This window comes from Anguilla anguilla, chromosome 7 (genome assembly GCF_013347855.1).
Source record: "Anguilla anguilla isolate fAngAng1 chromosome 7, fAngAng1.pri, whole genome shotgun sequence".
In the NCBI taxonomy this organism is placed as follows: Eukaryota; Metazoa; Chordata; class Actinopteri; order Anguilliformes; family Anguillidae; genus Anguilla; species Anguilla anguilla.
In genome coordinates this window covers 12,825,427-12,851,128 of record NC_049207.1, presented here as the reverse complement: position 1 = coordinate 12,851,128, position 25,702 = coordinate 12,825,427, and the positions used below count along the sequence as shown (strand labels likewise).

Genomic DNA, 25,702 nt, shown 5'->3' with positions numbered 1-25,702 from the left:
GAACTACAAGTTTTGTGTGATTGTATTGGGAGAAGAAATTTTTATTTTCATTCAAACCCACTTGGCTGTCCTACTGTTCCGATAAATCCATCCAGATCCAGCTTTACCTGCCGTTAGGCTCAGCAAGACAGCGGTTTTTATTATGTTAAAATATACCCCAAGCGGCCCAGTATTACTGGAATCAATGAGTAGTTCAGCTGTTTTTTATTTCATTATATTTATATTTCATTTAGAAACCCTCATAATACGACAAAGCTTGAGATAACCCAAAATACAGTCGATTATGTCTTAGGCCTGATCCCTGCTTCACATATTACATCCACATAATGTCCATACAGAATTCTTCCTGATAGCAGGTGCAGTGTAGAGGCATACTGTAGATTGTAGCCACTGAAAGTTGTTTTTATCGGCTGCTGGTGTTAAACTGGGTGAAGTAGCGTTCGTCAGGAGCATTGGAGTTCAGAGTTTTCTCAAGGTACTTTTTCCTGAAAAACAAGAGAGAATTTTTCTGTCACTTCTAGGGCTTCGAACCTTTCGCCAGTTAGCATCCCAGGGTTGTGTGGCAATGTTGTGTGATTGGTCATGATAAGTAATTTGTGGAGAACCAAGTCTGCCTAGTGCGGTGTTTCAACAACGACAATGTTCAGTGGAACTGGTTGGGTGACGGGGGAAAATGGTTTGTACCAGCCTGTGTATTTGTGACATTGTCTTTGCACCACTGTCACACACAGAGGGAAGGAGGCTACGTGGAGGCGGTGAGCGCGGGACTGAACGTGGGACTCACTGTTGGAGCTGGGCCTCGGCCAGCTGAGCGTTAGTGTTGCCCATGTCGCGGCGCAGCCGCCTGGTGGTGCGGGCCTGCTGCCTCTCCAGCAACAGCGCGGTTCGAGCCGAGGCCACGCGGCTCTGTTCCAGCTGAAGCTCCCGCTGCCGCTGCGCCATGCTGGCCCTCTGCGGACACACACACACACACACACGCACACACACACACAGGCCGCCGTCGTTACGCGCCCAGGTCAGCTCCCGTCTAAGGGGCCTGAAGTGTAACGCGAGCTTACCCTCTTTTCCTCCGCCTGCTGCAGCTGGAATTCGATAATGTGCTTTTGGTGCTCAGCGGTCAGGCCCTTGTTGAGCCACAGACGGGCCAGGCCCAGCACGCTGGCACTCCCCTCCGGCCCCTGGTTCAGCTCAAGCGTCTGCAGCTGGTTCTGGATCTCCACGATGTTGTCCTCTTCCTCCTGCTGCCACTGCCTTTGCCGCTGCTCTGCCACCTCCACCGCCTAGGGACACGGATTGACCGCTTGCTCAAGACCACCAGCTTTCAGCAGGCACAGTATGACACACACAGGCGCAGACAGACATAGAGTACAGACGTGTAAGTTGGACTCTCTAGCACGGGTAAGCAAGAGCAACAGAAACCTGTATCTCACCTTTGTCAAGTTGAAGTCCTTTGTTGCGACAGCTAAGGCTCTCTGCCTCTGCTCCTGGATCTTCTGCAGCTCAATGGTTCTGCTGTCCAGGGCAACTCTGCTCTGGTCATATTGCTGATCTGCAGATAACATGAATGCAGGCCGAGGCAGAACGCTTCAGACCAATGAGACGTTCTTACGTCTACATATCACAGGTCATATTTGCCCATTACCAGAAAAAGAGCTACCTGTTTGAAATGTCTTTTGTCAATACATTTCCCTTTGGAGCACTGAATTATGAGAAGAATCTGTCTGCTTTTATGATTTACCTCTTGCCCCAGTGCTGACTTTGTTACGCGCACAACATGCAACCACGTATTATATACATGAAACCGCTCAGACAGAGCGACTAGATAGTCCAAGGAACATGGAAGCAAAGCCTGTACCTGTTTGTCTTTGTTGCTGCCTGGCTAGCTCCAGCTCACGCTGCTGTTGTAAGGACCACTCTCTGAGCTGTTCCTGCTGCCTCTTTACTCGGTCCTTCCAGTCCGGGTCCTCTCCTGCCAGCCCCTGCAGCACCTGACCCCCTTCCTGCTTCTTCAGCAGGTCGGGGTCGTTCAGGTCGAACTCCCACCGGCTTGTGGGCTGCTGGAAGACCTGCCGGAAATGCTGCACGGTCTCCTCCAGGCGCCGCCTGTCCCTGGACTCTCTGCTCTCCAGGACACAAGCTGCCCGATCATGGCACAAAAGATCTGTGGCTGAGAGTGAGAGTCAAATCACACATCTGTTCAGTTGTGGAAAAACAAATACATTTTATTTTGGTGCTTTCAGATGTGGAATTTATTCTCAATTTTCCAGGCTACAAGGATACTCAGTCAGTATATCAGGTTCATTATATAAAAAGATTAATTTTATTTAAAAATCTATAGATTTTGTCTCAAAAGAGCAAATTACTAACCATATGCATTCAGAATTTCTGCCTCTTGATCTTCTCTATCTCTTCTTTCCTTCACTTGGAAATCTAGAGCATCTATATCAACCTAGGGGGAAAACACATGGAATCACAGTTAAAGTACTTGAAGTAGTAAAGGCGAAAGTATTAACATCTCTTAACTAACCGGTCTTTTGTTACATCCCACCTTTGTTCGATTTAGTAGGTTAACTAAGGCGGCTGGCTGGCTCACATTAACCAAGTTAACATTAGATAATTAGTTATAGCAAGGATAGCCAAAGTAGGAATAGCATGTAGGCTATTTACTCCAATCGTTCGGACTCTTTCGTTGAAAATCCTTTCTTTTCGTTGAAGCTCTCTGGTCCGCCGTTTCTCTAGGCTTGCAGCAGCAATGCGGTCAGACTGTAATACTACTTTGTTCATTTTAACTGCACGCAGAAACGTTATTATGACAGAAAATGCAATTGAACAAGGACACCGCAAACATACCGTTGCTAGGATACCTGATGCGCATCCTTTTCGCCAGTGGTGACGCCAGCCCGGAAGTTTATTTCGCATGGCTTCCCGCTGCAGATTTGCAATGCTTTTTTTCTATAGGGATTTCAATTTCTGAATAAAATAAGGCCTGTGGCCAACAAAAGCGAAAGAGAGAATCAAGTTTTGTTCTAAGACATAAAGTACACCCACTGATATCTCAAACGTGAATTTTGAACCCGTTATGTGCTTTAAACATGTAAGTTGCTAGCTAACAATATTGAAACTACAACTACAGTCAGTCCCAATACCAAAGATACTACACAACACAGAAGACTTGATACACTTTCTTGTCGAGCGTCCCCTATCACCAGTAAATGCACTCAATCCCTACGACAGACGCAATGAGATTATTTGACTCGAAAGTATGTGATCTTTATTTCTCTCAGGCTCTGAAAAGTACTCAGTTCTAATATTCGCAGATCCTCTCATTCACACGACCACTTGTTTTTGAATTTTGGGTATACATGTTTTTTAAAATATTTTATTTATTTATTTATTTTTTAAACTGAACTTCCAGTGCGATGGGGCTAAACAGGACTGATTCTCTACGTCTGGTGAACTTGGACGCTGAACCTATGCTGCATTCCAGACAAAGATGTCTGAAGTTCCCACGGAACTTCTGGAAGGACCTGATTCCGACCACAAAGCATTCCATTGATCGGAGCCGGGAAAGATGACATTTAAGCAAAAATAAATAAATAATAATAATAGGCTAATAATAATTAACCCTGGGTTTACACATCTGTCTCTGCAATCATAGCATGTTATTATTATCATGCCAAGTAGGAAATTGTACTCAACGGTGTATTTTAATAGCTTAAAATTGTTTTGAGACGATTGACTGACGATTAACTTTTTCGCGTCCGCAAGCCTGCTGGGATAGCTGGCGATGCAAGTAAATCCAGTAGAGCGACTGGAAGGATGAATATCATAACGGGCATGGGATGGGCGATAACGAATAAGATTAAGATCCATCGTGAAAACTGTCTCCGATTTAAAATTGTATTTCCCCATTCCACATAGTTTTGTTAAGGATGACACGTTAATTATTGCTGTGCGGGAATTTCCAAAATATATGATCGATATAGATTTAAGAAACATCGTTTTAAAAATAGAAAATGCGGCCGAGTATGGGAGGACAGAACGATGTCAGGCGATCTCGCTGGAGGATGTGCGTATGTTTCTGACCTAAAATGTGTCAGCTGATATCCATAGGCTGAGGCCTTTCTGAGCCATCCTCCATCTTGTGTGAAAGCACTGCTCCCGTTCCATAGGGCAACACATTGCAAGATAAACAAGTTGTGTTCTCTCATCAAAGTGTTCCTGCAGCTGTTTTGATTGTAAACTGTCATTGGCTCTCTGGAAAGTCAGCTCTTCCCCCTCAGTTCATTTCCATTGTGTCTCCTTCCGAAGGAGATTATGCAGTGGTGTTTGCCATGTTCGGTAGAATCCAGTAATAGTAATTCAAACATCCCCAGAAAAGCTTTCAGTTGTGCCTGGTCCCTGGGTCTGGTTGCCTCCTTTGTAGCTGTCACTTTATCTGCAACAACATGCACTCCATGACAGTCATCCTTGTATCCCAGACAGACAACTTTTGGGACCATGAAGTCGACTTTGTTTCCCTTCGTCTGCTCCATGTAGGTATTTATCTTGTCTGACGGCTTCCCTGGCTGACACAAGTCTCTTAATATACCATAAACTTTACTTCCACATGTACTCAGAAATATAGCTTTCTTCTTTTCATCTCTTATCTCGTTAGTCTCAAAATAGAACCCGAGCCATTCCAAATATTGTTGCCAATTATCCATCTCTAGATTAACCTCATGTATTTTTCTGTATGTGACTATCACAGTCCTCCAGTCCATGTCGCCAAATGTTATATTGATAGGACACCTTTTCTGTTTTTTAAATATAAAGATTGATTTATTTATTGGCCTTACTTGAACTGCTACAAGCTTGGAAATCCTGCTCTGAACTGAACTGGTAGGAACTCCTTTAGTAGGGTGTGGCTCTTTTTCCCCATAGGAAGAGTCTGGTCACATATTTTGAAAAGCAACCTTTTGCGAAATGACCTCTAGCATTCTCTGCCAAGCCAAACTAGTCAAGCATGCTTTGTTGCATACAAACAGATATATGGTAACATGATATATCACTTGAGAGATTTTAGTAGGGTGTAGCTATTTTTTCCATTCTGTTTTTATCTAAGTTAACCCTAGTCAAACATGCATTGCTGTGTACAAACATAAGAGGCTGACATTTCACTTCAGAGATTCTTTAGCCTGTGGCCTTTTTTCCATGGTTGTAGTCAAGGATTTTGGGTATTTAGGTAGATGTGAAATGCCTTCTTTAAAAAAAATAGTTGAAACTATTGTTTTGTCTGCCTATACATACCAGTCAAAGAGCTTTACTGCATAAACACATCACAAGGAGATGGAATATACCTTAATATGTCTCATAACTATTATCTGTCAATCAAATGCTCTCATAAATTCATATTATATACATACAGTATATAGTGCTCATATGTTAAGCATACGGTCTTCAAGTAAATTATTTTACCATGAGCAGAATAATTAATGAATGGTTTCTATAATTAGAGTGCAGTGTATTTTTGTTCCAGGATGCATTAGATGAAATACGTAAAAGCTTCTTTGTGTTTTCCATTGTTGCGGTAATGCACGTCATGTTACGACACTCCCTTTCATATTTCAGTTTTTTTTCTGAGCCCCACAGAACAACATAAAAATGCTTTTCATTCTTATTTCATACACACGTTTCTACTGTAGGACACAGAGCGCGCACCTGCTTACACAAGCACCCCAGCGAATGCATGAGCATGAGGCTGTGACAGAGTTGCCTGCTCAGAACCGATGTATCGCTGTACATGTACCTTTGAGCATTCCACCCAGGCGACCGATGTCTGCACGAATCCACCTTCAGTGTCATCCTTGAGAATGGAATATAATAAGACTTTGAGCCGTTCACAGTCACCCGGTGTTTTATCCATGGCTGTGGGCCCCATAGGGTGCAGTGAATTTACAGTGTGTGACGGAGGAAATAAAAATGAAGAAAAAGGGGGGGTGGGGGGGGGGGGGGTGGGGGAAGCAACAAAATACATGCACTCACAACAAAAACTAAGGAAAAAATTAAGAAAATAAATGAAAAAACTAATCTGCAAAACCGTAGGCTCTGCCCATTAGTTTATGCCCTTAGTAGAACAGGGAGGATGTTTAAAAAACACAATGTTTAAAAAAAAAAAAAAAAAATCTATTTGTAGTTCAAAGGTACTAAAATCAGTCTATATCCTTAAATTAAACTGAATCACCCCTCCAAGTATCCCACCCTTGGCACATTCCCCTGGGAACCCCTCAGTGAATGTCCTGCATTCAGTTTGACAGTTCCAGGTCTAAACAGGGACAAATGTGTGGTAGCGGTGACATTAATAAACAATTCAATTCACATTTTTTAAGACACAGAGTCAATAAATCAATCTAAGAAAATATAAGTTGCAATAGTTATTTGTTATGGAGCACCTAAAATGTATAAATGTGTTTGTGTTCTGTGCACAGTGATAATTTGGATGAAAATGCTAGATTGACACTGGTTATTGTCGATAGGCATAACAAAAACTCTGTAGCAACTGGAAACTAAAACAAATATATTAACGCAACAGCCATCACATACATGCAGAGCAATTTACAGACACTGCTAACTGCCAGCAAAATGTAAAACAATAGATAATCAAGGTGTGTACAGTAAGTAGGTTGACGTGGAAGTCTCATAATTCAGGGCCCGGGAGTAGCCCCATGACACACACCGATTGATTATTATTATTTTTAAAGTGAAAGCATCACATGAAAGTGTTTATTCCGAGAATCCTTGCACCACAGTCTGTAGATATTTCAGCAGCAGTTGCAAAGTGGTGTTTTCAACATTGTTGGTCTCATCAAGGATACAACTGTCGATGATTCTAAACAATCTGAGTGTTAAGATGCTATGTAGCATAAATTACATCAAAATGTGAATTTCAAAGTCAAGTCGAAAAAGTCTCATTAAAAGTCCACGTGAGGATTTTTAGTGTGCAATATGTTTATTTAAGGTTTAATTGATATTTTAATGACAATATTTATATTGATTTGCTGAAATATTCGGTTGCCCTATCTACTGCTGTTTTTCCGTTTTGTATAGCCAACTATGATACCCTACAGTACATATAATAAAAACACCTCTTAACTCAGCCCCCACAGTGCAGTAGCCTATATCCATCCATCCATTTCCTATATCTGCTTATCCTGGGCAGGGTTGCGAGGGATACAATGCTGCCATTTCACTTGCAGGGAGGAGATGAATGGGCTTAATGGTATGCTTCCTCAGAATTCCTTAATCACATGCTGTATTTTCCAGTGTTGGCCACTACACTCTTGAATGACAAGATGATAGTAGGTATCTTCTCCAACAGCAATCTCAAGACATTTATTTGTTTCTCTGTTCCTTATGCCCTGTCCCTGTAAAAGATTCCAATAATATTGTCTTAATACACAGAGGAACTGCCCATGAGGAAACTGTATGAACAGTGCATTAAGTCAAACATTTGACTGACATGACTGTTTTGGTCAAGCCAATGCATATGCATTGGTACAAGGAGTCATCTTGATAAGCATTATATTGTCAAACTAATATGTAGGCTACAACTTCAAATGTACAATATATATGATTGCATGAGTCACAATGAATAAATAATCCAAATTGTTATTGAGATAACCGGCATAATCACCTGTTTGAAGTCCCAGTACATGTGGAATCCTTTTTCCTTGGCCACTTTACAGTCATTGAGTGATGGAGTACTTTCTGTGCCAGTATCCACCAGGCATCGATTTCTATTGTATGTGTGAGATTTTATGCCCCCAATGTAAATCTGTCCATTTGTGAGGTAGTAGCAGCGCTGTATGAAAAGAACAACATGTTAAATTACATTATTCTCTAGCTTAAAACTATGAGCCAGATTTACTGAGCCTTTTGCAACTAGTTCCAGGTGCAGATATGACACATTGTACCCCAGAAACATGCGCTTTATGTATGAAACAGGTACACAGGGCACATGCATTTAAGGGAGGATTGCACAAATAACAGGCGGAAGTATTGTAAAAATGGCTGATGATGTATTCCATTAAATTTACTAGCGTTCACGCAATTAACAATGGCCGATGTTTGTGTGAAATTTCTCCACCTCTAAAGAGCAGGCGTAAATCAAGTCACAAGCAAGACACAGGTATAGGCCTCAAAGATGCACTGAGAAAATCTTGCAACAAAAATCTCACTATTCTAACTCCCTGAGCATGAAATCATCAAATAGTACAGATTAACCAGCCATGCAATAATAAAGGCTGAGTGCTTGTCATGGAAAATGTTGGCAAAAGTTACGGAGCAGTCTCGGCAAAGTTGAAAATTGAAAAAAGAGACTGAAGTCGTGGAGTGTTTTAAGAAACATTACCAGTAGATCTCATGCACAGCGGTGGGAAATGATTGAAATAGCATGCACAACTGTAGCAACAGTAACAGAGTGCTCAAAGTTTCAAAGAAATCAGTGGGCAGTTTCTGCTAGCAAAGGACATATGAGTTAATGCATTGATAGGGTGGTGCATTTAATTGTTTTTGACCATCATGGAAATAGCATGCTTTTGCCTTTAACAGCACATTTTTAGAAACACAGCATGCTCAAGTTGCATTACAAAAATAATACAAAAACCGAGTTACTGTGTGGTTGTTTTTATTTCTTTAAAGATTTGGTACATGTTGTAGCCTACATTGTGAGGTTTGAGTCTTTGATGGAGCACTTGTTGTCACTGACAACACTTAGCTACAGGACAAGGACCGCTCAGCATCAAGACTGTTGACAGGGGCCGTCAAACATTTGATTGCAGCAACTAATTGAAAGCTACGTTATAGTTACTATCCAAAAATTCCAAAAACAAAAAATATCACGATAAGCATGAAAAACAGGGAAAGACAGAGCTACCTAAAGAAGAGACAAAAGCATGGAATCAATGGTACCTGCGTCTTCTGTGACGTAATTACACTTCTGGGAGAAATAAAAGATGACAGAACCGCCCACTGAACATTCCCATTCCATCCCAGCAATAATCATAATCCTTGCAGTATCACACTCTTGTGCATATGGATCATTTCAATCGACTGCCACCACAACAAAATGATCAGATACTGCATTTTGTCCTGCAGTGCTGGATACACTCTTAGGAAGTACCAGTAGATAGGCTACATCAAATTCCCCATACCAAATCACAATATTCAATGCAGTGAACAAACATTTATTTTTATCTGTGCCTCTTAGCTACGCTTCATTTGGAAAATGTGATTAGTAGGCAGTGCCATTTTATGATTGCGTAATTAGCTGTGGCCTTAGTAAATAAGACGTCAATTTCATGCAGACTGCGTACACACCAACCTATCCTTGCCAGGCCGCATTTTTCCTGGTGAGTTTTATGTACATACATCTGTCCCTGTATGCCTACATATTAAAGGCAACACATTGAGAGATTTTACTAACCTGAGGAACAAAGAAGTTACATCCATAAAGAATCGGTTTACTTCCAGGAACAGGTCCTTGGTCAATACACAGATCCTTCTTAAGGTCATTAATCAGCTGCTCGGTTTAAAGACAAGAATGAAAATAATTCATTTTTAAAGTTTTAAATTTTCATTCAAAATGCAATTACTTTGGGGGAATGATTTACAGTGCTTTCCAATCCCTGTGCTGTCAAGAACCTGGCTGTCTTAACCATTTGGTTTGTTAGGGTATATTAGGAATAACTGTTCCATCTTGGCAAAATCAGGGCAGAATCCTCTTTAGGCTGTGTCCAAGTTTTTATTCACACTGGAAAAAGTGGAGCATCTAGTCTTGCATATTGTTAGAATAAGTGAGAAAATGCCATCTGAAACTTTAGGTGCCAAATAAAAATGTGTATCTTTCCATTTTATACTGAAGGTACTCTCAAGGATAAAAACTGAGTGCATATTTCAGATACGGTCAACAGTGTAAAAAGAAGTTACTCACAACGCCATAGGCCACTAGGTCATTCCAGTGGTCCAGCTGTGGATAAACATTGTCCATATACCACTGGAAGGGTTTACACTGCAGCTTCTCTCTGAGTTGCTTTCTCTCTGACACATCCCCAATGTCAATCCCATGATCCTGATGGGAAACAGGGTAACAGAAAACTGAGGTAAATGGAATGTATTGAAAGAGTAGGAAGGAATCAGTTGATAGGAACCTGATGTGGAGTGCTACACACTTGTGAACATGAACAGTTTCACCCTGACAGAACACTTGTGTAATATATTAAATGTCGTGGTACCAGGGGCACACCTTTAATGGAAGGTTCCAGGCGATTTTGACATTGTCCTTGTACTCATCCATCCAGACCTCAGCCACCCTGAGGGCATTTCTCTGCATGACGACGCCATAGTCGGGCAGGTAGGGTTTGTGGGCCCTCTCAATGTGGGCAATCCTGGAGCATGGCACTACCTCTATGCTGCCCCCACACAGCCACACCTGGGGCAGGGTCCAGACAAGGTAGAGCTCAGAAGGTTTTTTCTGACTGGCACAGTACTCGTCTCCCACAAATTATAACCCATGCACATTGCAAATATTCATGTGATCTCAGGAAACGCATTAAACATAAACTGTGTAAATGGCAAAAGTTTCACTTACTCGAATTCCCAGCTCTACATTTTCTCCGCCATAGATTTTCATCCCACCGTCCAGCACTCCAATTTCCCCAAAGAAAAGTCTGTCAACCACTAGAATACCCATGATGGAGGGACTCCTAGCAAAGAGGAGAGAGTGAGCAGTGGTACGTCAGTATCTGTATTCCTATAACATCTTCACTAGGACATCAACTGAGTAATATACAACATATATTGTACCTACAATGACCATATGGATGAGTAAAATTGAAATTGCTTTAAATGTCAAAATATATGATCATAAATTTTATGCACAATTCCATGGTAACGTAAAATGTTTTAAATCAAAATAGAAGTTTATGTTCATGCACCATGAGGCCCCAATGGCTTGTTGAATGTAAATTCAAGATTATGAGAGTGTGTGTTTACGACCATGTGTTTTGGACTTTTCTTTGTGTGTGTGTGTATACGTGCATGTGTGTGTGTGAGGTCACATTAATGGCCTGGTCACGTACTTTCCTGGTTGTGACTCATCATTGAGCTTGTACCACTCAGGTCTGAAGGACTCATACATGCACCACAGAGCCCAGTCAAAAGCATCCGCTGCCGGCAAATATCGTATAACCTTCATGTCGTCAAAATTCACCCTGTCAAACACGGGGGTCAGCACCACTGTCCGGTTCTCCTTAATTCGTGCCAGGAGTGGCTCTGCCCTGCGGATACACATTCAGAAAGCAATGCCTATTCAAGTATACATAAGGCTCAGAAATATCTTACATTTGTGTCCTGCTGTGTACTTGCCCTTTAGGGTATTTTATTATATATATATATATATTCACCTGTCTTAGCTATGACTGGTGAAAGCCTGGACCTGCTGTGTCTGAACCTACCATTCCACATGGACCTCAATATGAGCATCTAAGATGGCCACCACATCTCCTGTTGCAGCCCTCCACCCTGAGATGCGGGCCTGCGTCAGTCCCATCTGCTCCTTGTGGTTCACCTTCTTCACCAGGCCTGGCCGCTCCTCATGGATGAGGCTGATGTAGGCATCCAGCTTGTCCTTCAGATCCTCTGCAGTGGATAAATTTGACCTCTTCATTAGCTGAACAGCCAGTGTATTCAGTAATGAAAAATCATGTTACGGGCCAGAACAACTGGGGGGAAATTATTAGTTTGTTTATATATATATATATATATATATATATATATATAACATTATATTTACAATAATATATCTTTAGATGGAAAGATGATTGATGATTGAGTCCAGTTTCATGAGAAGTATTTCTATCTTGTGATTCATAATTGACTATGTATGACGACTTGCACTTTTTATACATAACTTTTAATTTTTTAAAACTCTTTTCTATTTTATTTTTATTAACTTATTTTGTTTTGTCTTTGTGTTTTTGTGTCTAGTTGCACCAGAGAGACTGGCGAACAAAACTTTTTGTTATACTGGAATGGTATAATGACAATAAATTGAATTGAATTGAATTGAATAATTCTGTGACATGGTGCCAATACCACTCCCAGTCATACTTTGACCACAGGAATCCAAACAATTTTGCAGGGGTTGCTCGAGCAACTAAACACTGCTATCTCTGCTGACTAAAGTCCTCCCATATCCCTCGGGCAACACAAAGCCAATTGTGCATCCCTGTGGAGCTACCGGCCACAGTCGGCACTGAGAGTTACTCATGAAAGCCTGTGATTTATTATTTTCATACAATATAACTCCCAACCCAGATGTGGTGCTGTATTATCTTAATTGTATAATAATAATAATAATAATAATAATAATAATAATAATAATAATAATAATAATAACAATAATAATAATAGTATTAGTAGTTTTGGCTTTACATTTAGCATCTTACCATTAGAACTGTGATCATCTACCAGTATAATCTCCTTGAGCAGGTGAGCAGGTGTCTTGTCTATGATACTGCGGATGGCTCTTTTGATGATGGACAGGGCTTCATCCAGGTAGATCAGCACCACACTGATAGTGGGGAGGTCCTTTGGGTATTTTCTCTCCAAGCATCTGAGGGGGTTTAATGGAAAATGATAATAATTTTTACATGTGTATAGATTTACTTTTTCGGCTGGCTATTTCCTTCACGTGAGGGTAAAACACTGGTCACATAACTATAACCTAAATAGGCCAATTAAATATAGGAATATTTATAAAATTAAAGAAATATGAAATCTCATTATACAATCATTTTTAGAGTGTACACAAAAAATCATTCTGAATTAATCATCATTTTCACTCATGGTCAAGTAATTTAAAGTTTTTTTTCTTTCTGCCACTTTTTCAAAAAATGTTTCCAGAACTTGGCATGTTCTGGAAAGCAAGCCAAGCACTCATCCTGACCATATGGTTAGCCAAATGTTGGTGCTGTAGCGAACAACTGAAAATGCAGACTTTGAAAATTTTTGACCCACTTGACATACAAAACCTATGGGGTTCACGAATCTTATGGGTTCCTTACCTTGCAGGAACAAATTTACCTCAAGTATCCATAAAGGGTGTAAAATTGGATTATTCACCATTTTGCACTTTTTGATAAACACTTAATATATGCTCATGGACTTTACTACCAGCTGATTTTCCCAAAATACAATACAAATAACCAATGTTTTTTTTCACACTACAAAGTGTTTAAAAAAACATTGTCATCACAACTAAATTAGCTGCAAAAGTGATGTTATGGTGAACTGATTCTGTATTGTTGACAGTGGGTGGGAACAGGTAGAATTATTACATGTGCAATTAAAATGCATAATCCTTTTTCCTAGATACACAAAATTCATCATGTGCATTGTAGCACCTGACTGCATTTATTATCCATGATGAGTGTGGGCAGCTTAATTTTGTGCATTTGTGATCATTACCTCTTATCTCTGGTGTCTGGGATCTGCCTATTCAGGGGCAGCTTGTTACTCAGGAAGGCGTTGTACCCATATTTCTGATACAGCTCTTCTGCCTCCTTCTGCTCCTCCTCCGAGAGCTCCTCCCCCCACTTTGTGAAGAGGGCTGAATTTGGATACAGTTTCTTCACCACCTTCTTCTCCAACTGCACTGCTGACTCCTCGTTATTTTGGCCTTTTCCACCATCAGTTATTTTAATGGATTGCACTGTGGACAAAACGCAAATGAACAATTAACCATAGATGCAAAATTAACTAATACATCATATTGTAGTATAAATTAAATTGGAGAATTTAAAAAAAATTTTTTTTAATGATTCCAGTTACCCACCGAGATGTTTAAAATTAATATACTGCTGGTGGTTTTAATTTCACTACCATTATATGAAAGAAAACTAACCTGTTGTACTGTATATTTAAGATTTGCATCTTTTTTGACAGCTTGATGATATAGGACTATTGAATGGAATAGTCACTTTTCTGTCCTGACAAAAATATTTACTTTTTCCATTTCTGGAGCAGCCCATGCAGTACATGTTCAACATTTTTAGTGGTAGTCCAGAGGTAGTAAGAGGTTGATTTGACAGTTTGTAATTGCTGAGTTAGCTTTGCAATAGTTGATTATAGGGGATGTAACTACTGAATTGTCTTTGCTCAAGTTTGAAACTGTTATTGTATGCATTTTCACATTTACAGATTTGTGAATACAATCTACAGATTTGCGAAACCATTTACAGATTTGTCAATCCATTCTACAGATGTGTGAAACCCCATTTACAGATCTGTGAATCCATTATGTTGATTTGTGACTTTTATTACAAAAATGGCACCATACGATTCTTGGCACCGATGTGATCTAAACGTTAACTGTGCTTACGACTATATAAATAAATTTTTTTGGAGTGGGCAAGTCATTTCTTTTCCTATATGTTCCTGTGACCCAGCACCTCGCGGTAGTTCTTCGGTGTGTTCATTTTTTCCCACTCAAGGAGTGAAAATAAACAATTGGAATAAACCGACGGAAATGGACTAGAAAAAAATACTTTTGTTGTTGACAGGCCAGGTAGGAATTTCTGGGTGTGTGTGAGAGGATAAGATAAGAAAAAACCAATACAACAAAAACAAAACGGACACCTTCTGGGAGCCTGCCTGTACAGGAACTGTCTAAATTGCCCAGCTAATGGGTTCCTGCCGCAGGCAAACAAAGTCATAAGGCGGAGTCATAATCAAAACAAAAATTCTGATTCCAGCCGCAATTAGTTAGTTCCAGTCGCATAGGCTTATATCGCTAATATCTTCACAAGAACACAATGTAAAATTTGTTTCATCGTGATTTTTACTTATTTGGAGAGCACAAACTTCAGATTCTTTGTTTGAGGCTGAACTGTCACCAGAAATAATAAAATGGCGCAGAAGAAGTAAGAAAGGTTAAAAGACACACAAAGCTAATTGCGGCGAAAGTTACAAAAAAGAGCACAGCATGGGCTGTGAGAGTGTTTGAAAATGAAGCTAATGGAGAAAAAAAATCTGAAGACTTTGACAGTTATGGAACAGAAGAACTTAATCAGGTGCTGTGGGCTTTATGCATCCGTACAGAATAATAACTAAACTTATAGCCTTATTTACTATATCAACTTTAAGACAAGCAACACGCTCGGAACCCATTAAATCCAATGGCACAGACGTTGCTTTATAATCTCAAACTGCTTTCCTAATGGTTATTTTGCATCCTGCGAATTGGTTTACAACAGTGAATATGTACGGATTTCTAGACATGCTGATAGCGACCACACTTTCTCATATTAACCTCAAATACGCAAGACAGTATGCTAGCGAATTTATGTCAGGTTCCATTCATTTATATGGGGTGGTCGATACACGTCCCCTTAGCAACCCAAATATAGCGCTGGACCACCTCTGAGTTATTTGCCGGTAGGCTACATAAAAAAATCGCGAAACTACTTTTAAAAAAATAACCACTGGAGGATAACGATAACATTTTTCCTACATAACTAGGTACAGTTTGTTACCGATATTTCGCCTATTTTTTCATATTTATCAGTTGAAAATCAGTTTGTTTTCCTGTCTGTCGAACGAAGTGTGTTGATAATAGGTGCTCTCACTCTAGCTGACGTTACAACAGGTGTAACGTTTGTTGAAGAAGCTGAGCTAGCTAACGTTAGCAGCCTTACTGCTACTCACCCTGTTGTTTTCTAATTTATAATTCTTTGACAGTCATGGCCAGCACTGACATGTAGGGGAGAGTGTGGAAATAACTTTTAAAATATTTTTTAATAACTGTTTTCATATTTGGCTCAGTTTTGAAAATATCACTTGAGATAGATGAATCATTTTTAATACAAACAACCTACATCCCTTACCACAATGACATTTTTTGGAACATGCCATTCACTTGCAATCTGACCAAAAGTACCGAGAGTGAAATGTTACATTAACCCTGAGGTTGGGGTAAGAACTAACATGCTGCGAGGTACATCTGAAAGTTTCATAGATACACCTGGAGAGAGGAGCCCTGGAAACTCCTATCCCTGCTTGCCCTGTGGAGGGCAGGGGAGTTCAGGGCACCGAGGAGCTACATATGGGGAACTCACCCAGATTGTTGATCTGAGTCTCCATCTGTTCCAGCCTCCTCAGTGTCTCCCGACTCCATGCGGTGTTGTTCTGATAAGCGTGCCGCAGGCTGTCTGCAAGGGAGCCCACCTCATTCTTAATAGTCACTATGCAGAACATGGTTGTAGTGGCCACCAGTACAGTGACTGCCCCTCGGAGAAAACGAGCCCTTATCATCCTTGTGTGTATGCATGCATGTGCATATGCTTATGTGTGTGCTGTACAGTGTCTGGTGCCTCCCACAGTTCCAACATCAAGGAGGCGTACCTGCCTAGACTTAGGGTTTCCTTGATTGGTTCCTTGCACCTTGGGTTGTGAATCATACTATGGCTGTGTTCCCACCTGTATACTTCTGTTCTGTCTAAATCAATCTATTAAACAATATAGAACACAAGTATACAGTTTGGAATATAGCCATGGTTATATGATTCTTGTAGGTGCCATTTTTTGTCTTTCTTTGTTTTGAGTTTAGCCACAAGGAGGCAGTGCATGTTTTTTTGTATTGGGTTTCGGGTAATGTACCAAATATATGATCACAGAAGGTAAGTGATAGGATATACACTCCCAGCCACTTTAGGAAGTGGGTCTTTGCTGCGGCCTGGATCTTGGGCAGAGTATCACCTGGTGGGTGGAGTAACATATATTAGGGTAGAGTCGGTATAAAGGTAACACATCATGAATGTATCGCAGCCAATAAGCATATTGTGCACTTCTGCTACAGTAGCCTTTTCAGGTTTGTACATGTGCAATTTAGTCCTCTACCACATGCTAGTAAAAGTACAGAGCAATTCTTTTTTAGCAAGGTAAGCAAACATCTGTTCCAGAAGTAATTTTTGGAAACAATATTTATTTTTATTCCTGATAAATCTAATTATGCATGATTTTAAGCAGTCACCTGTCCTTGAAAAAATCAGTAAGATTTTATGAGTCAGTTTTAGCAGGAATTGTTTGCCAGGTGACCAAAAAAACAGTGTCCCCATCTGTACAAATGTAACTGCTGTTACAATAATGCCCCCTCTGAGTTGCTATAACAATGTGCTTTTTTGCTGTTATATGTTTACAGAATTCCATCTATAGAGAAAGCAAGAGGGTTGGTACCCAAGGAGGTCATGGAGAGGGCTTCAGATTTGGCTATTAGGGACATTAGATTGTGTTGAAAACCATCTACATGTTATGTCCTTTTGGGGAGACCTTGGGCAATTTAAATGGTGTTTAATATTTGTCTAAGAAATTAATTGTACTTATCAACATGTTTGAATTTTTAAGTTAGTTCAGTGTTTCATGTTAAATGTGTTCAACTAATTAACTTGCTTGCCACAACTCACTTTATGGTAAGTTATGAAGTTGCTTTTGTGGTTTGGGTGTAGTTACATCACGGTCTAAATTTAGTGCACAAAATGCCGGCTGTGCCAACTTAAAATCTTGGCGAAGACGGCACAGCTACAACACCACGTAACTACAAGCAATGGCTGAAAATGAAGACTGGTAAAAAGGGAATTGTTTAATCCCTTCTGTAGCACAGCCTTTTTTGACACAAGCCTGAAAATAACATACCAAAAATAAAATGGTTATTATTCTTGAACCCTTTTGAACACAGGCATAATCCTGGTCTCTTCTGAAAGCTGTGTGTCAATACGGTCTGTGTCAATCATCTGAACAAAAACACGTTTTCAACGTACAAAAAATGCCAAGTTACTCACACATACTGTACAAAGCACTGTAAGTCATTAACACTTGCAAAATCAAGGCCTGCCATTAAAAGTACAGTTACAAACATTTTGCCAAGTTGCAATAAACCATATTGGCTATCTTAGCTAACACAAATTAAACATGATGTATTCCAAAGCAATGCTGCTCCCCAACGCTTCCTAAATTCTTTCAAGACACCCATCACTACTCTACAGCACCAAGCTTTGCAATCTTAAAGTGGCTCAAGGGCGGTTATCAGTAAAAACGGTAAACCTATATCAGATACCCTCTGCATTTATCCACAACAGCCCACTTCAGGCCAAAGAGCTCAAGTTCCATAGTGCTGTCGTTCTCCATATTTCACTTGGATGGACTGAAGGCCTAGTCTACAATAAATAATGAATTCTGTTTTACTTATTTGGCCATACTTTATCTGACCCACAAACATAAAGTACATTAATGGGGCAAACATGTCTGGATAGGCATGTAAGATTCAATATTATAATATTCCCCCCATGGGGAAAATCCTGCAATTTACTACTTTGATCAGATTATTGGCAGGTGTAGCTAAACGTCCAGTGGGGAGAATTATTGATTGTGGGACTGGAGCATTTGTGATGATGACATCATGTAAAACAAAAAAGAATAAGAAGACGAAAAAGAAGGAAGATGCAAGTTTGGGGCTTTATTGTGCGGACCTGAAAGTTGTATCTGAATTTTGTGTGTTTACATGAGGTCAGAAGGCACAAAAGTTAATGTTCTTAAGGGCTGAGAGATTCTGTAGCCATTTCTGTAGGAAACCCTGAAAAGTGCCAATCTCTTGGTGCTCTATAAGTACGAGGCATGCCCCGCTAAGTCGTAAGTTATACCTGCCAACTCAATATAATGTCCCACTTAAAAACTCATGACACTAATGACTCCAAAACCCGCCCAACATGTGACAAGTTTGTGCGGTTTGGGTGTGGTTACGTCACCGTTTAAATTTGGCGCACGAAATGCCAGCTGTGCCAACTTAAAATTTTTAAGTCTAAAAAGATGTCAGAGCTATGACACCACGTGACAACAAGCAATGGCCGACAATGGAGACTGGTAAAAAGGGAATTGTTTAACCCCTTCTGTAGTACCGACTTTTTTGACAGAAGCTTGGAAATAACTTACCAAAAATAAAATGGTTACCATTCTTGAACCCTTTTGACCACAGGCATAATCTTGGTCTCTTCTGAAAGGTTACCCTTGGGTATTTGTTCGTTTTTTCTTCTTCTAAATATTACTGAAGCAAAGTAACAGTAGCTCAAACACAGTGGAAGTGGAAGTTTTTTTTCTCAATATATATATTGGTGGTTCTGTATAATAACTGAGTGTTATTTTACAGGTGAACTAGATGAGGGTCAACAAAGACAATAACATTAAAATCTGTACACACACACATATGTATGTATGTATACTGTATATATGTAATGAACCAAGGTGGCAGCACTCTTTAATCATTTTTGTGGACTGGGCACGCTTACAGGGGAAAAATGCAGACTTAAAGTCAAGCCAAAAAGAGCATGTATGAGTATTGCTATTTAAAAAAAGTTTATTTTTCTTGTTTTATTGACACACTTCCACTGAGTAGCTGTATTTGTGCTGTATATGAGCATTTTATTGAAGACACTGTTGCGTTTGACATGTGGCAAATGAAATGGATTTGACTTAAATACTGCATACTTGTTGTTCCATCAAATACAAGTGGGGAGGGAGGACAAGAAATGCATGATTATTTAATGAAGACTTACTTACTGAGGCCACAAGCAATACTGTTCCATTTAACTCAACAGGTGAGAGTGTTTTTGCTTAATGTCTTGAAATGTCTTGCTTAATGTTTTTTCCAATGCATCATACCCATATGTGCTTGTTGAACAGCTCATTCTAAAACCATGGGTATTAATATGGATTTGGTCCCCCCTTTGCTGCCATAACAGCCTCCACTCTTCTGGGAAGGCTTTCCACTGGATTTTGGAACATGGCCGTGGGGATTCACTTTCATTCAGCCACAAGAGCATTAGTGAGGTCAGGCACTGATGTTGGGCGATGAGGCCTGGCTCTCAGTCAGTGTTCCAATTAATTCCAAATGTGTTTGATGAGGTTGTGGTCAGAGTTTTGTGCAGGGCATTCAAGTTCTTCCATACCAAACTCGGCAATCATTTATTTATGGACCTTGCTTTGTGCACAAGGGCATAGTCATGCTGAAACACAAAAGGGCATTCCTTTTTGTTGCCACAAAGTTGGAAGCACACATTTCTCTAGAATGTCATGTATGGTGTATTAACTCCTCACTGGAACTACGGGGCCTAGCCCTAACTATGAAAAACAGCCTCAGACCATTATTCCTCCACCAAACTTCACAGTTGGCACTATACATTCGAGCAGGTAGCGTTATCCTGACATTCGTCAAACTCAGATTTGTCCGTCAGACTGCCAGATAGTGAAGTGTGATTCATCACAAGAAACTGTAATAAAGGCAGTAAATACTGAAAGATTTGATATTGTACATAGTTGTGGGGGTTTTTGTGTAATTTTGTATGAAATATTTATTTTCTCTATTATTGGCTGACATTGAAAATAAATTTAACTTGCACTTAATGGCTTTTTTTACCTGGAAAGTAAATAAAAAAGGGTGGTCTCTGACATATTTATTTATTTGTGTCCCTTGTCACAGTTCATTGATCACTAAAGTCTATCGAAACCTTAATTGTCCTCTGGTCCCTGTACTGCAGGTATTACTTTCATTAGTGACAAGTCAATGCTATGGGCCTGAAAGCATGAACAATATTTCTCAGTGTAAGGGGCTGTGCACCAGAGCCATTGGACTGGTTTGAAGCCAATGTTCTACTGCCTTGATTAAAATTACATTTATAATGCTGCCACTTCACTTCTGAGGATGGGGTGAGGTTGACTCCTTTGGGCTTAAATGGGCGTCTTTTGGTTTGTTTCATCCTTGCCAGGTATGTCAAACAGAATTCTTCAGAATTCCTTAATAGCATGCTGTATTGTCCAGTGTTGGCCACTACACTCTTGAATGACAAGATGATAGTAGGTATCTTCTCCAACAGCAATCTCAAGACATTTATTTGTTTCTCTGTTCCTTATGCCCTGTCCCTGTAAAAGATTCCAATAATATTGTCTTAATACACAGAGGAACTGCCCATGAGGAAACTGTATGAACAGTGCATTAAGTCAAACATTTGACTGACATGACTGTTTTGGTCAAGCCAATGCATATTCATTGGTACCAGGAGTCATCTTGATAAGCATTGTATTGTCAAACTAATATGTAGGCTACAACTTCAAATGTACAATATATATGATTGCATGAGTCACAATGAATAAATAATCCAAATTGTTATTGAGATAACCGGCATAATCACCTGTTTGAAGTCCCAGTACATGTGGAATCCTTTTTCCTTGGCCACTTTACAGTCATAGAGTGATGGAGTACTTTCTGTGCCAGTATCCACCAGGCATCGATTTCTATTGTATGTGTGAGATTTTATGCCCCCAATGTAAACCTGTCCACTTGTGAGGTAGTAGCAGCGCTGTATGAAAAGACCAACATGTTAATTTACATTACTCTCTAGCTTAAAACTATGAGCCAGATTTACTGAGCCTTTTGCAACTAGTTCCAGGTGCAGATATGACACATTGTACCCCAGAAACATGCGCTTTATGTATCAAACAGGTGCACAGGGCATATGCACTTAAGGGAGGATTGCACAAATAACAGGCGGAAGTATTGTAAAAATGGCTGATGACGTATAATAATAATAATAATAATAATAATAATAGTATTAATAGTTGTGGCTTTACATTTAGCATCTTACCATTAGAACTGTGATCATCTACCAGTATAATCTCCTTGAGCAGGTGAGCAGGTGTCTTGTCTATGATACTGCGGATGGCTCTTTTGATGATGGACAGGGCTTCATCCAGGTAGATCAGCACCACACTGATAGTGGGGAGGTCCTTTGGGTATTTTCTCTCCAAGCATCTGAGGGGGTTTAATGGAAAATGATAATAATTTTTACATGTGTATAGATTTACTTTTTCGGCTGGCTATTTCCTTCACGTGAGGGTAAAACACTGGTCACATAACTATAACCTAAATAGGCCAATTAAATATAGGAATATTTATCAAATTAAAGAAATATGAAATCTCATTATACAATAATTTTTAGAGTGTACACAAAAAATCATTCTGAATTAATCATCATTTTCACTCATGGTCAAGTAATTTAAAGTTTTTTTTCTTTCTGCCACTTTTTCAAAAAATGTTTCCAGAACTTGGCATGTTCTGGAAAGCAAGCCAAGCACTCATCCTGACCATATGGTTAGCCAAATGTCGGTGCTGTAGCGAACAACTGAAAATGCAAACTTTGAAAATTTTTGACCCACTTGACATACAAAACCTATGGGGTTCACGAATCTTATGGGTTCCTTTCCTTGCAGGAACAAATTTACCTCAAGTATCCATAAAGGGTGTAAAATTGGATTATTCACCATTTTGCACTTTTTGATAAACACTTAATATCTGCTCATGGACTTTACTACCAGCTGATTTTCCCAAAATACAATACAAATAACCAATGTTTTTTTTCACACTACAAAGTGTTTAAAAAAACATTGTCATCACAACTAAATTAGCTGCGAAAGTGATGTTATAGTGAACTGATTCTGTATTGTTGACAGTGGGTGGGAACAGGTAGAATTATTACATGTGCAATTAAAATGCATAATCCTTTTTCCTAGATACACAAAATTCATCATGTGCAGTGTAGCACCTGACTGCATTTATTATCCATGATGAGTGAGGGCAGCTTAATTTTGTGCATTTGTGATCATTACCTCTTATCTCTGGTGTCTGGGATCTGCCTATTCAGGGGCAGCTTGTTACTCAGGAAGGCATTGTACCCATATTTCTGATACAGCTCTTCCTGTAGTTACTCAGCAGCAGTTTTGTACGTTAATTTCAATGTGTTCCATGAGGCAATTCGAAATATTTGACTCTTTGATCTGACACAAAGTTTGCATGATATTGTACAATGGTAAGATTACAAAACACAGGGCCAAGTGACTTGAAAGAATTGAGGAAATATTGGGTAGCATTGTTTTGAAATACATCTTATGTCATCTCGGTGAGGCAAGATAGCCTATATTGTTTGTAGTACCGTAACTTGGCGTCATTTTGATATCAATACTTTTGAGTAACTTGGCATTTTTGTATGTTGAAAACGTGTTTTTTATGAGATATCATTTCTTTTTGCAAAGCGTTTTATTATGAGAGTGAGAAATGCGAAGTGACCCTGTAAGAAACGGTTGTGGATTATGGCTATCCTTGTGTGAATTTGTACAGTCTGATGAGCGTGTACTGTTTAGCAGTTTCGTTTTGCTATATATGTAAAACAGTGGCTGTGACAAAGTGGCGTATCAGAAACGCATATGAAATATGGCCAGTGTATGTACTCACGGATTTGACGTCCATCCAACGAGCCTTGACTGACAAAAGAATCAGAAAGCCCGTAGAATTATAACTCCCTAGGTCTCAACTTGTGTAGCCTTCTGTCCTGCTATTTCGCGGAGATGCACTTTTAGTGTTTGTAAGGTTTATAAGGCATTTTGATAGGCTTATCTGCAGGTAGGAATCCTCTTCGCTGTTTTGCTAAACTAGAACCGGAAAACATGATAGTGCAGAATAGGAGCAGACGCATATGTCCCAGCAGGCTTTGCATATGAGAAAATAACAACAGTGTGAGAGAAATTAGGATGAAATTACGAAATTCCGTAGTTGAAACAATATGTTTTTAGCAGAATGGGCATGTAGGTGAAGGTTGACATGATCACGGAGTATAGTGCGAAATAAATGGAGTGACCATGAGCGAGCTTATATTCCTTATCGAACGGTATATATAACAGTCGCTATGTAGTGTTAACCGTTATAGTGGGGGGTTAAGTAACGTGTGAAATCTATTGCACTCCTGTGTTTTTTTCATGTTCAGTACTAGTAGTTATAATTATGAGTGAATCATGATTTTAAATGTAATGTTTTAATGGGGAGTTGCAGAACGTACATACGTAGTAATTGTTTGTATGTGGCTAGATAGAGAACAGGGCGAGGTAACATGAATGTAGAAACGTGGCGTTTGCTGATAAGAAAGTTTTGTACGGTAGCCAAGTGAAGAAATGTAGTTAGTAGAAATGGCACAGCGGTGAACTGATGTAACTTTTTAATAAAAGGAATACATTTGCCGTCATGAAATGCATAGGGGTGGCCATGAGTGAGTTTTGGTAAAGCAAATATAAGCGTAAGAGAACGTTAGTGTAAAAGAGGAAATTATCTGCCTGAGGACGAGGCGGGATTCAATCGTTCAACCGGAGGTTTACCAGTCTGTCACTTTGTTAGGGGCAGCACCATGACATAGCTATGCAATGCGTGAAATATCATTAGCAAACCTGTCCGTGGTTTTAAAGAAGAACACAGGCGAGTAAGCGCAGAAGAGCTCCCGTTGAATCCAAATGGCTTTGCAATATTGTAGCCGGTTAACAATTGAACGTGCAGACGGTACGTCATAATACAGTGTATACGTTCGGGGAACGGCTGGTAGATATGGTGCAAAAGCAATAATTGAGAAGTAGTAGACAATTATTAGTGAGGGTAAAAGGTTAAAGGAGTATAGTAGTATAGTAGTATATGAAGTACCGATAGATAGCTAAGGTAAAGACGTTGACTTATATCCAATTATAATTTTTGCTATCTAGCTAGCCAAGTTAAGATAAAAGCACAACTATAACGTCCTCATAAAAGCAAACTAGCTAACTAACGTTATCGATAACATTGCCTTATGAAAGCAAACTACCTAGCTAGCTAACGTTAGCTAGCTAGCTAAATTAATATAACCAGAAATAATCTAATAGTCCTTAGAAGGCACTCTAATTTAAGTGAACCTAACGTTAGTCAAATATTTGCATTGTCTTGCCTGTAAGCCAGCGGCGCAAACTATGGTTCTGGACTTATCCATGGGTTTACGGGGCGTGGAAAGGGGAGTGGTTACTGTGTTCGTGACGCACCAAGTTGACAACTTTCTCAACCGGTTGAAAATAGGACGATACATTTGAAACGCATATTTCTCCAAAAATGCAGAACGGACATATTTAATACTTTACTCATTGTGTTTCTTCAATGCATCTTGTGCAAATAGCACACATAAAACCGAGAAAGTGTGAAAATCACCATGGTACTCCTTTAAAGAAAGGCCCTCCTAGCTGGGCTTGAACCTACGACCTTGTGTTTCCAAGACTGTAACCTTACCCACTAGGCCACAGGCGGACTAGCTGTTTGTACTGAAAATGTTTCAGAGTGAAAAGGTATGGGTATTTTGCGTGTGTATGCGAGTTTTTCATTGGGTCGTGTAGGTGAAGATTTGGCGGGTGTCGGTAAAATGTCCAATGGGGAGACATGTTATTAGTGGGATAGGCGGCAGGAAAAATAAGAATGAGAAGAAGAAGAAAGAGAAGAAGAAGGAGGAGAAAACGCAAAATCCCCTTAGTTTGGGGCTTTATTGTGTGGACATGTGAAGTTTTTTATGAAATCTGTCTGTTGAAATGGAGTCAGAATGTACAGAATTTAATGTTTTTAAGGGCTGAGTGTCTGTGGCTGTTGTGGTTATTTCTGTGGGGAACCCTGAAAAGTGCCAAACTCTCGGTGCTGTATAGGTATGGGGCATGCCCCCGCCAAGGCGTAACTTGGCAGGATGGCATACCTGCCATCCCAATCCCAAACTGATCTGCAGGCGTGTAAATATGA

General features: G+C 39.8%; 2 protein-coding genes and 1 long non-coding RNA gene across 3 annotated transcripts; all 3 read right to left on the bottom strand.

Moving 5' to 3' along the window:
* Positions 1 to 20: 20 nt before the first annotated feature.
* On the bottom strand, positions 21 to 2,923 carry ribc2 (RIB43A domain with coiled-coils 2). Its single transcript, XM_035425200.1, has 7 exons — positions 2,668 to 2,923; positions 2,368 to 2,449; positions 1,856 to 2,167; positions 1,431 to 1,549; positions 1,059 to 1,280; positions 785 to 951; positions 21 to 485 (listed from the first exon to the last, which is right to left on the bottom strand). Exons 1-7 carry the CDS (start codon positions 2,917 to 2,919, stop codon positions 404 to 406), a joined length of 1,236 nt encoding a protein of 411 aa, XP_035281091.1. The 5' UTR covers positions 2,920 to 2,923; the 3' UTR covers positions 21 to 403.
* A 3,613-nt stretch (positions 2,924 to 6,536) lies between these two features.
* Positions 6,537 to 16,403, bottom strand: LOC118231389 (probable polypeptide N-acetylgalactosaminyltransferase 8). Its single transcript, XM_035425146.1, has 11 exons — positions 16,155 to 16,403; positions 13,507 to 13,750; positions 12,486 to 12,652; positions 11,493 to 11,676; positions 11,118 to 11,315; positions 10,628 to 10,742; positions 10,283 to 10,468; positions 9,971 to 10,108; positions 9,464 to 9,559; positions 7,673 to 7,840; positions 6,537 to 7,403 (listed from the first exon to the last, which is right to left on the bottom strand). The coding sequence occupies exons 1-11, from the start codon at positions 16,348 to 16,350 to the stop codon at positions 7,269 to 7,271; spliced, it is 1,827 nt and encodes a 608-aa protein (XP_035281037.1). The 5' UTR covers positions 16,351 to 16,403; the 3' UTR covers positions 6,537 to 7,268.
* A 4,088-nt stretch (positions 16,404 to 20,491) lies between these two features.
* Positions 20,492 to 22,835, bottom strand: LOC118231323. Its single transcript, XR_004766038.1, has 4 exons — positions 22,747 to 22,835; positions 21,726 to 21,892; positions 21,273 to 21,440; positions 20,492 to 21,003 (listed from the first exon to the last, which is right to left on the bottom strand). It is a non-coding gene; the product is annotated as an uncharacterized LOC118231323 (long non-coding RNA).
* Between the last annotated feature and the right edge of the window lie 2,867 nt (positions 22,836 to 25,702).

Coding starts and splice junctions, on each gene's coding strand:
- ribc2 (XM_035425200.1), bottom strand. CDS start 2,919: ATGCGAAATAAACTTCCGGGCTGGCGTCACCACTGGCGAAAAGGATGC. Junction 2,450..2,667: donor AAAGAGTCCGAACGATTGGA/GTAAATAGCCTA, acceptor TTTTCCCCCTAG/GTTGATATAGATGCTCTAGA. Junction 1,550..1,855: donor GCAGCAACAAAGACAAACAG/GTACAGGCTTTG, acceptor TGTTATCTGCAG/ATCAGCAATATGACCAGAGC.
- LOC118231389 (XM_035425146.1), bottom strand. CDS start 16,350: ATGATAAGGGCTCGTTTTCTCCGAGGGGCAGTCACTGTACTGGTGGCC. Junction 12,653..13,506: donor CCAGACACCAGAGATAAGAG/GTAATGATCACA, acceptor AAACCCCCTCAG/ATGCTTGGAGAGAAAATACC. Junction 7,404..7,672: donor TGTACTGGGACTTCAAACAG/GTGATTATGCCG, acceptor AATCTTTTACAG/GGACAGGGCATAAGGAACAG.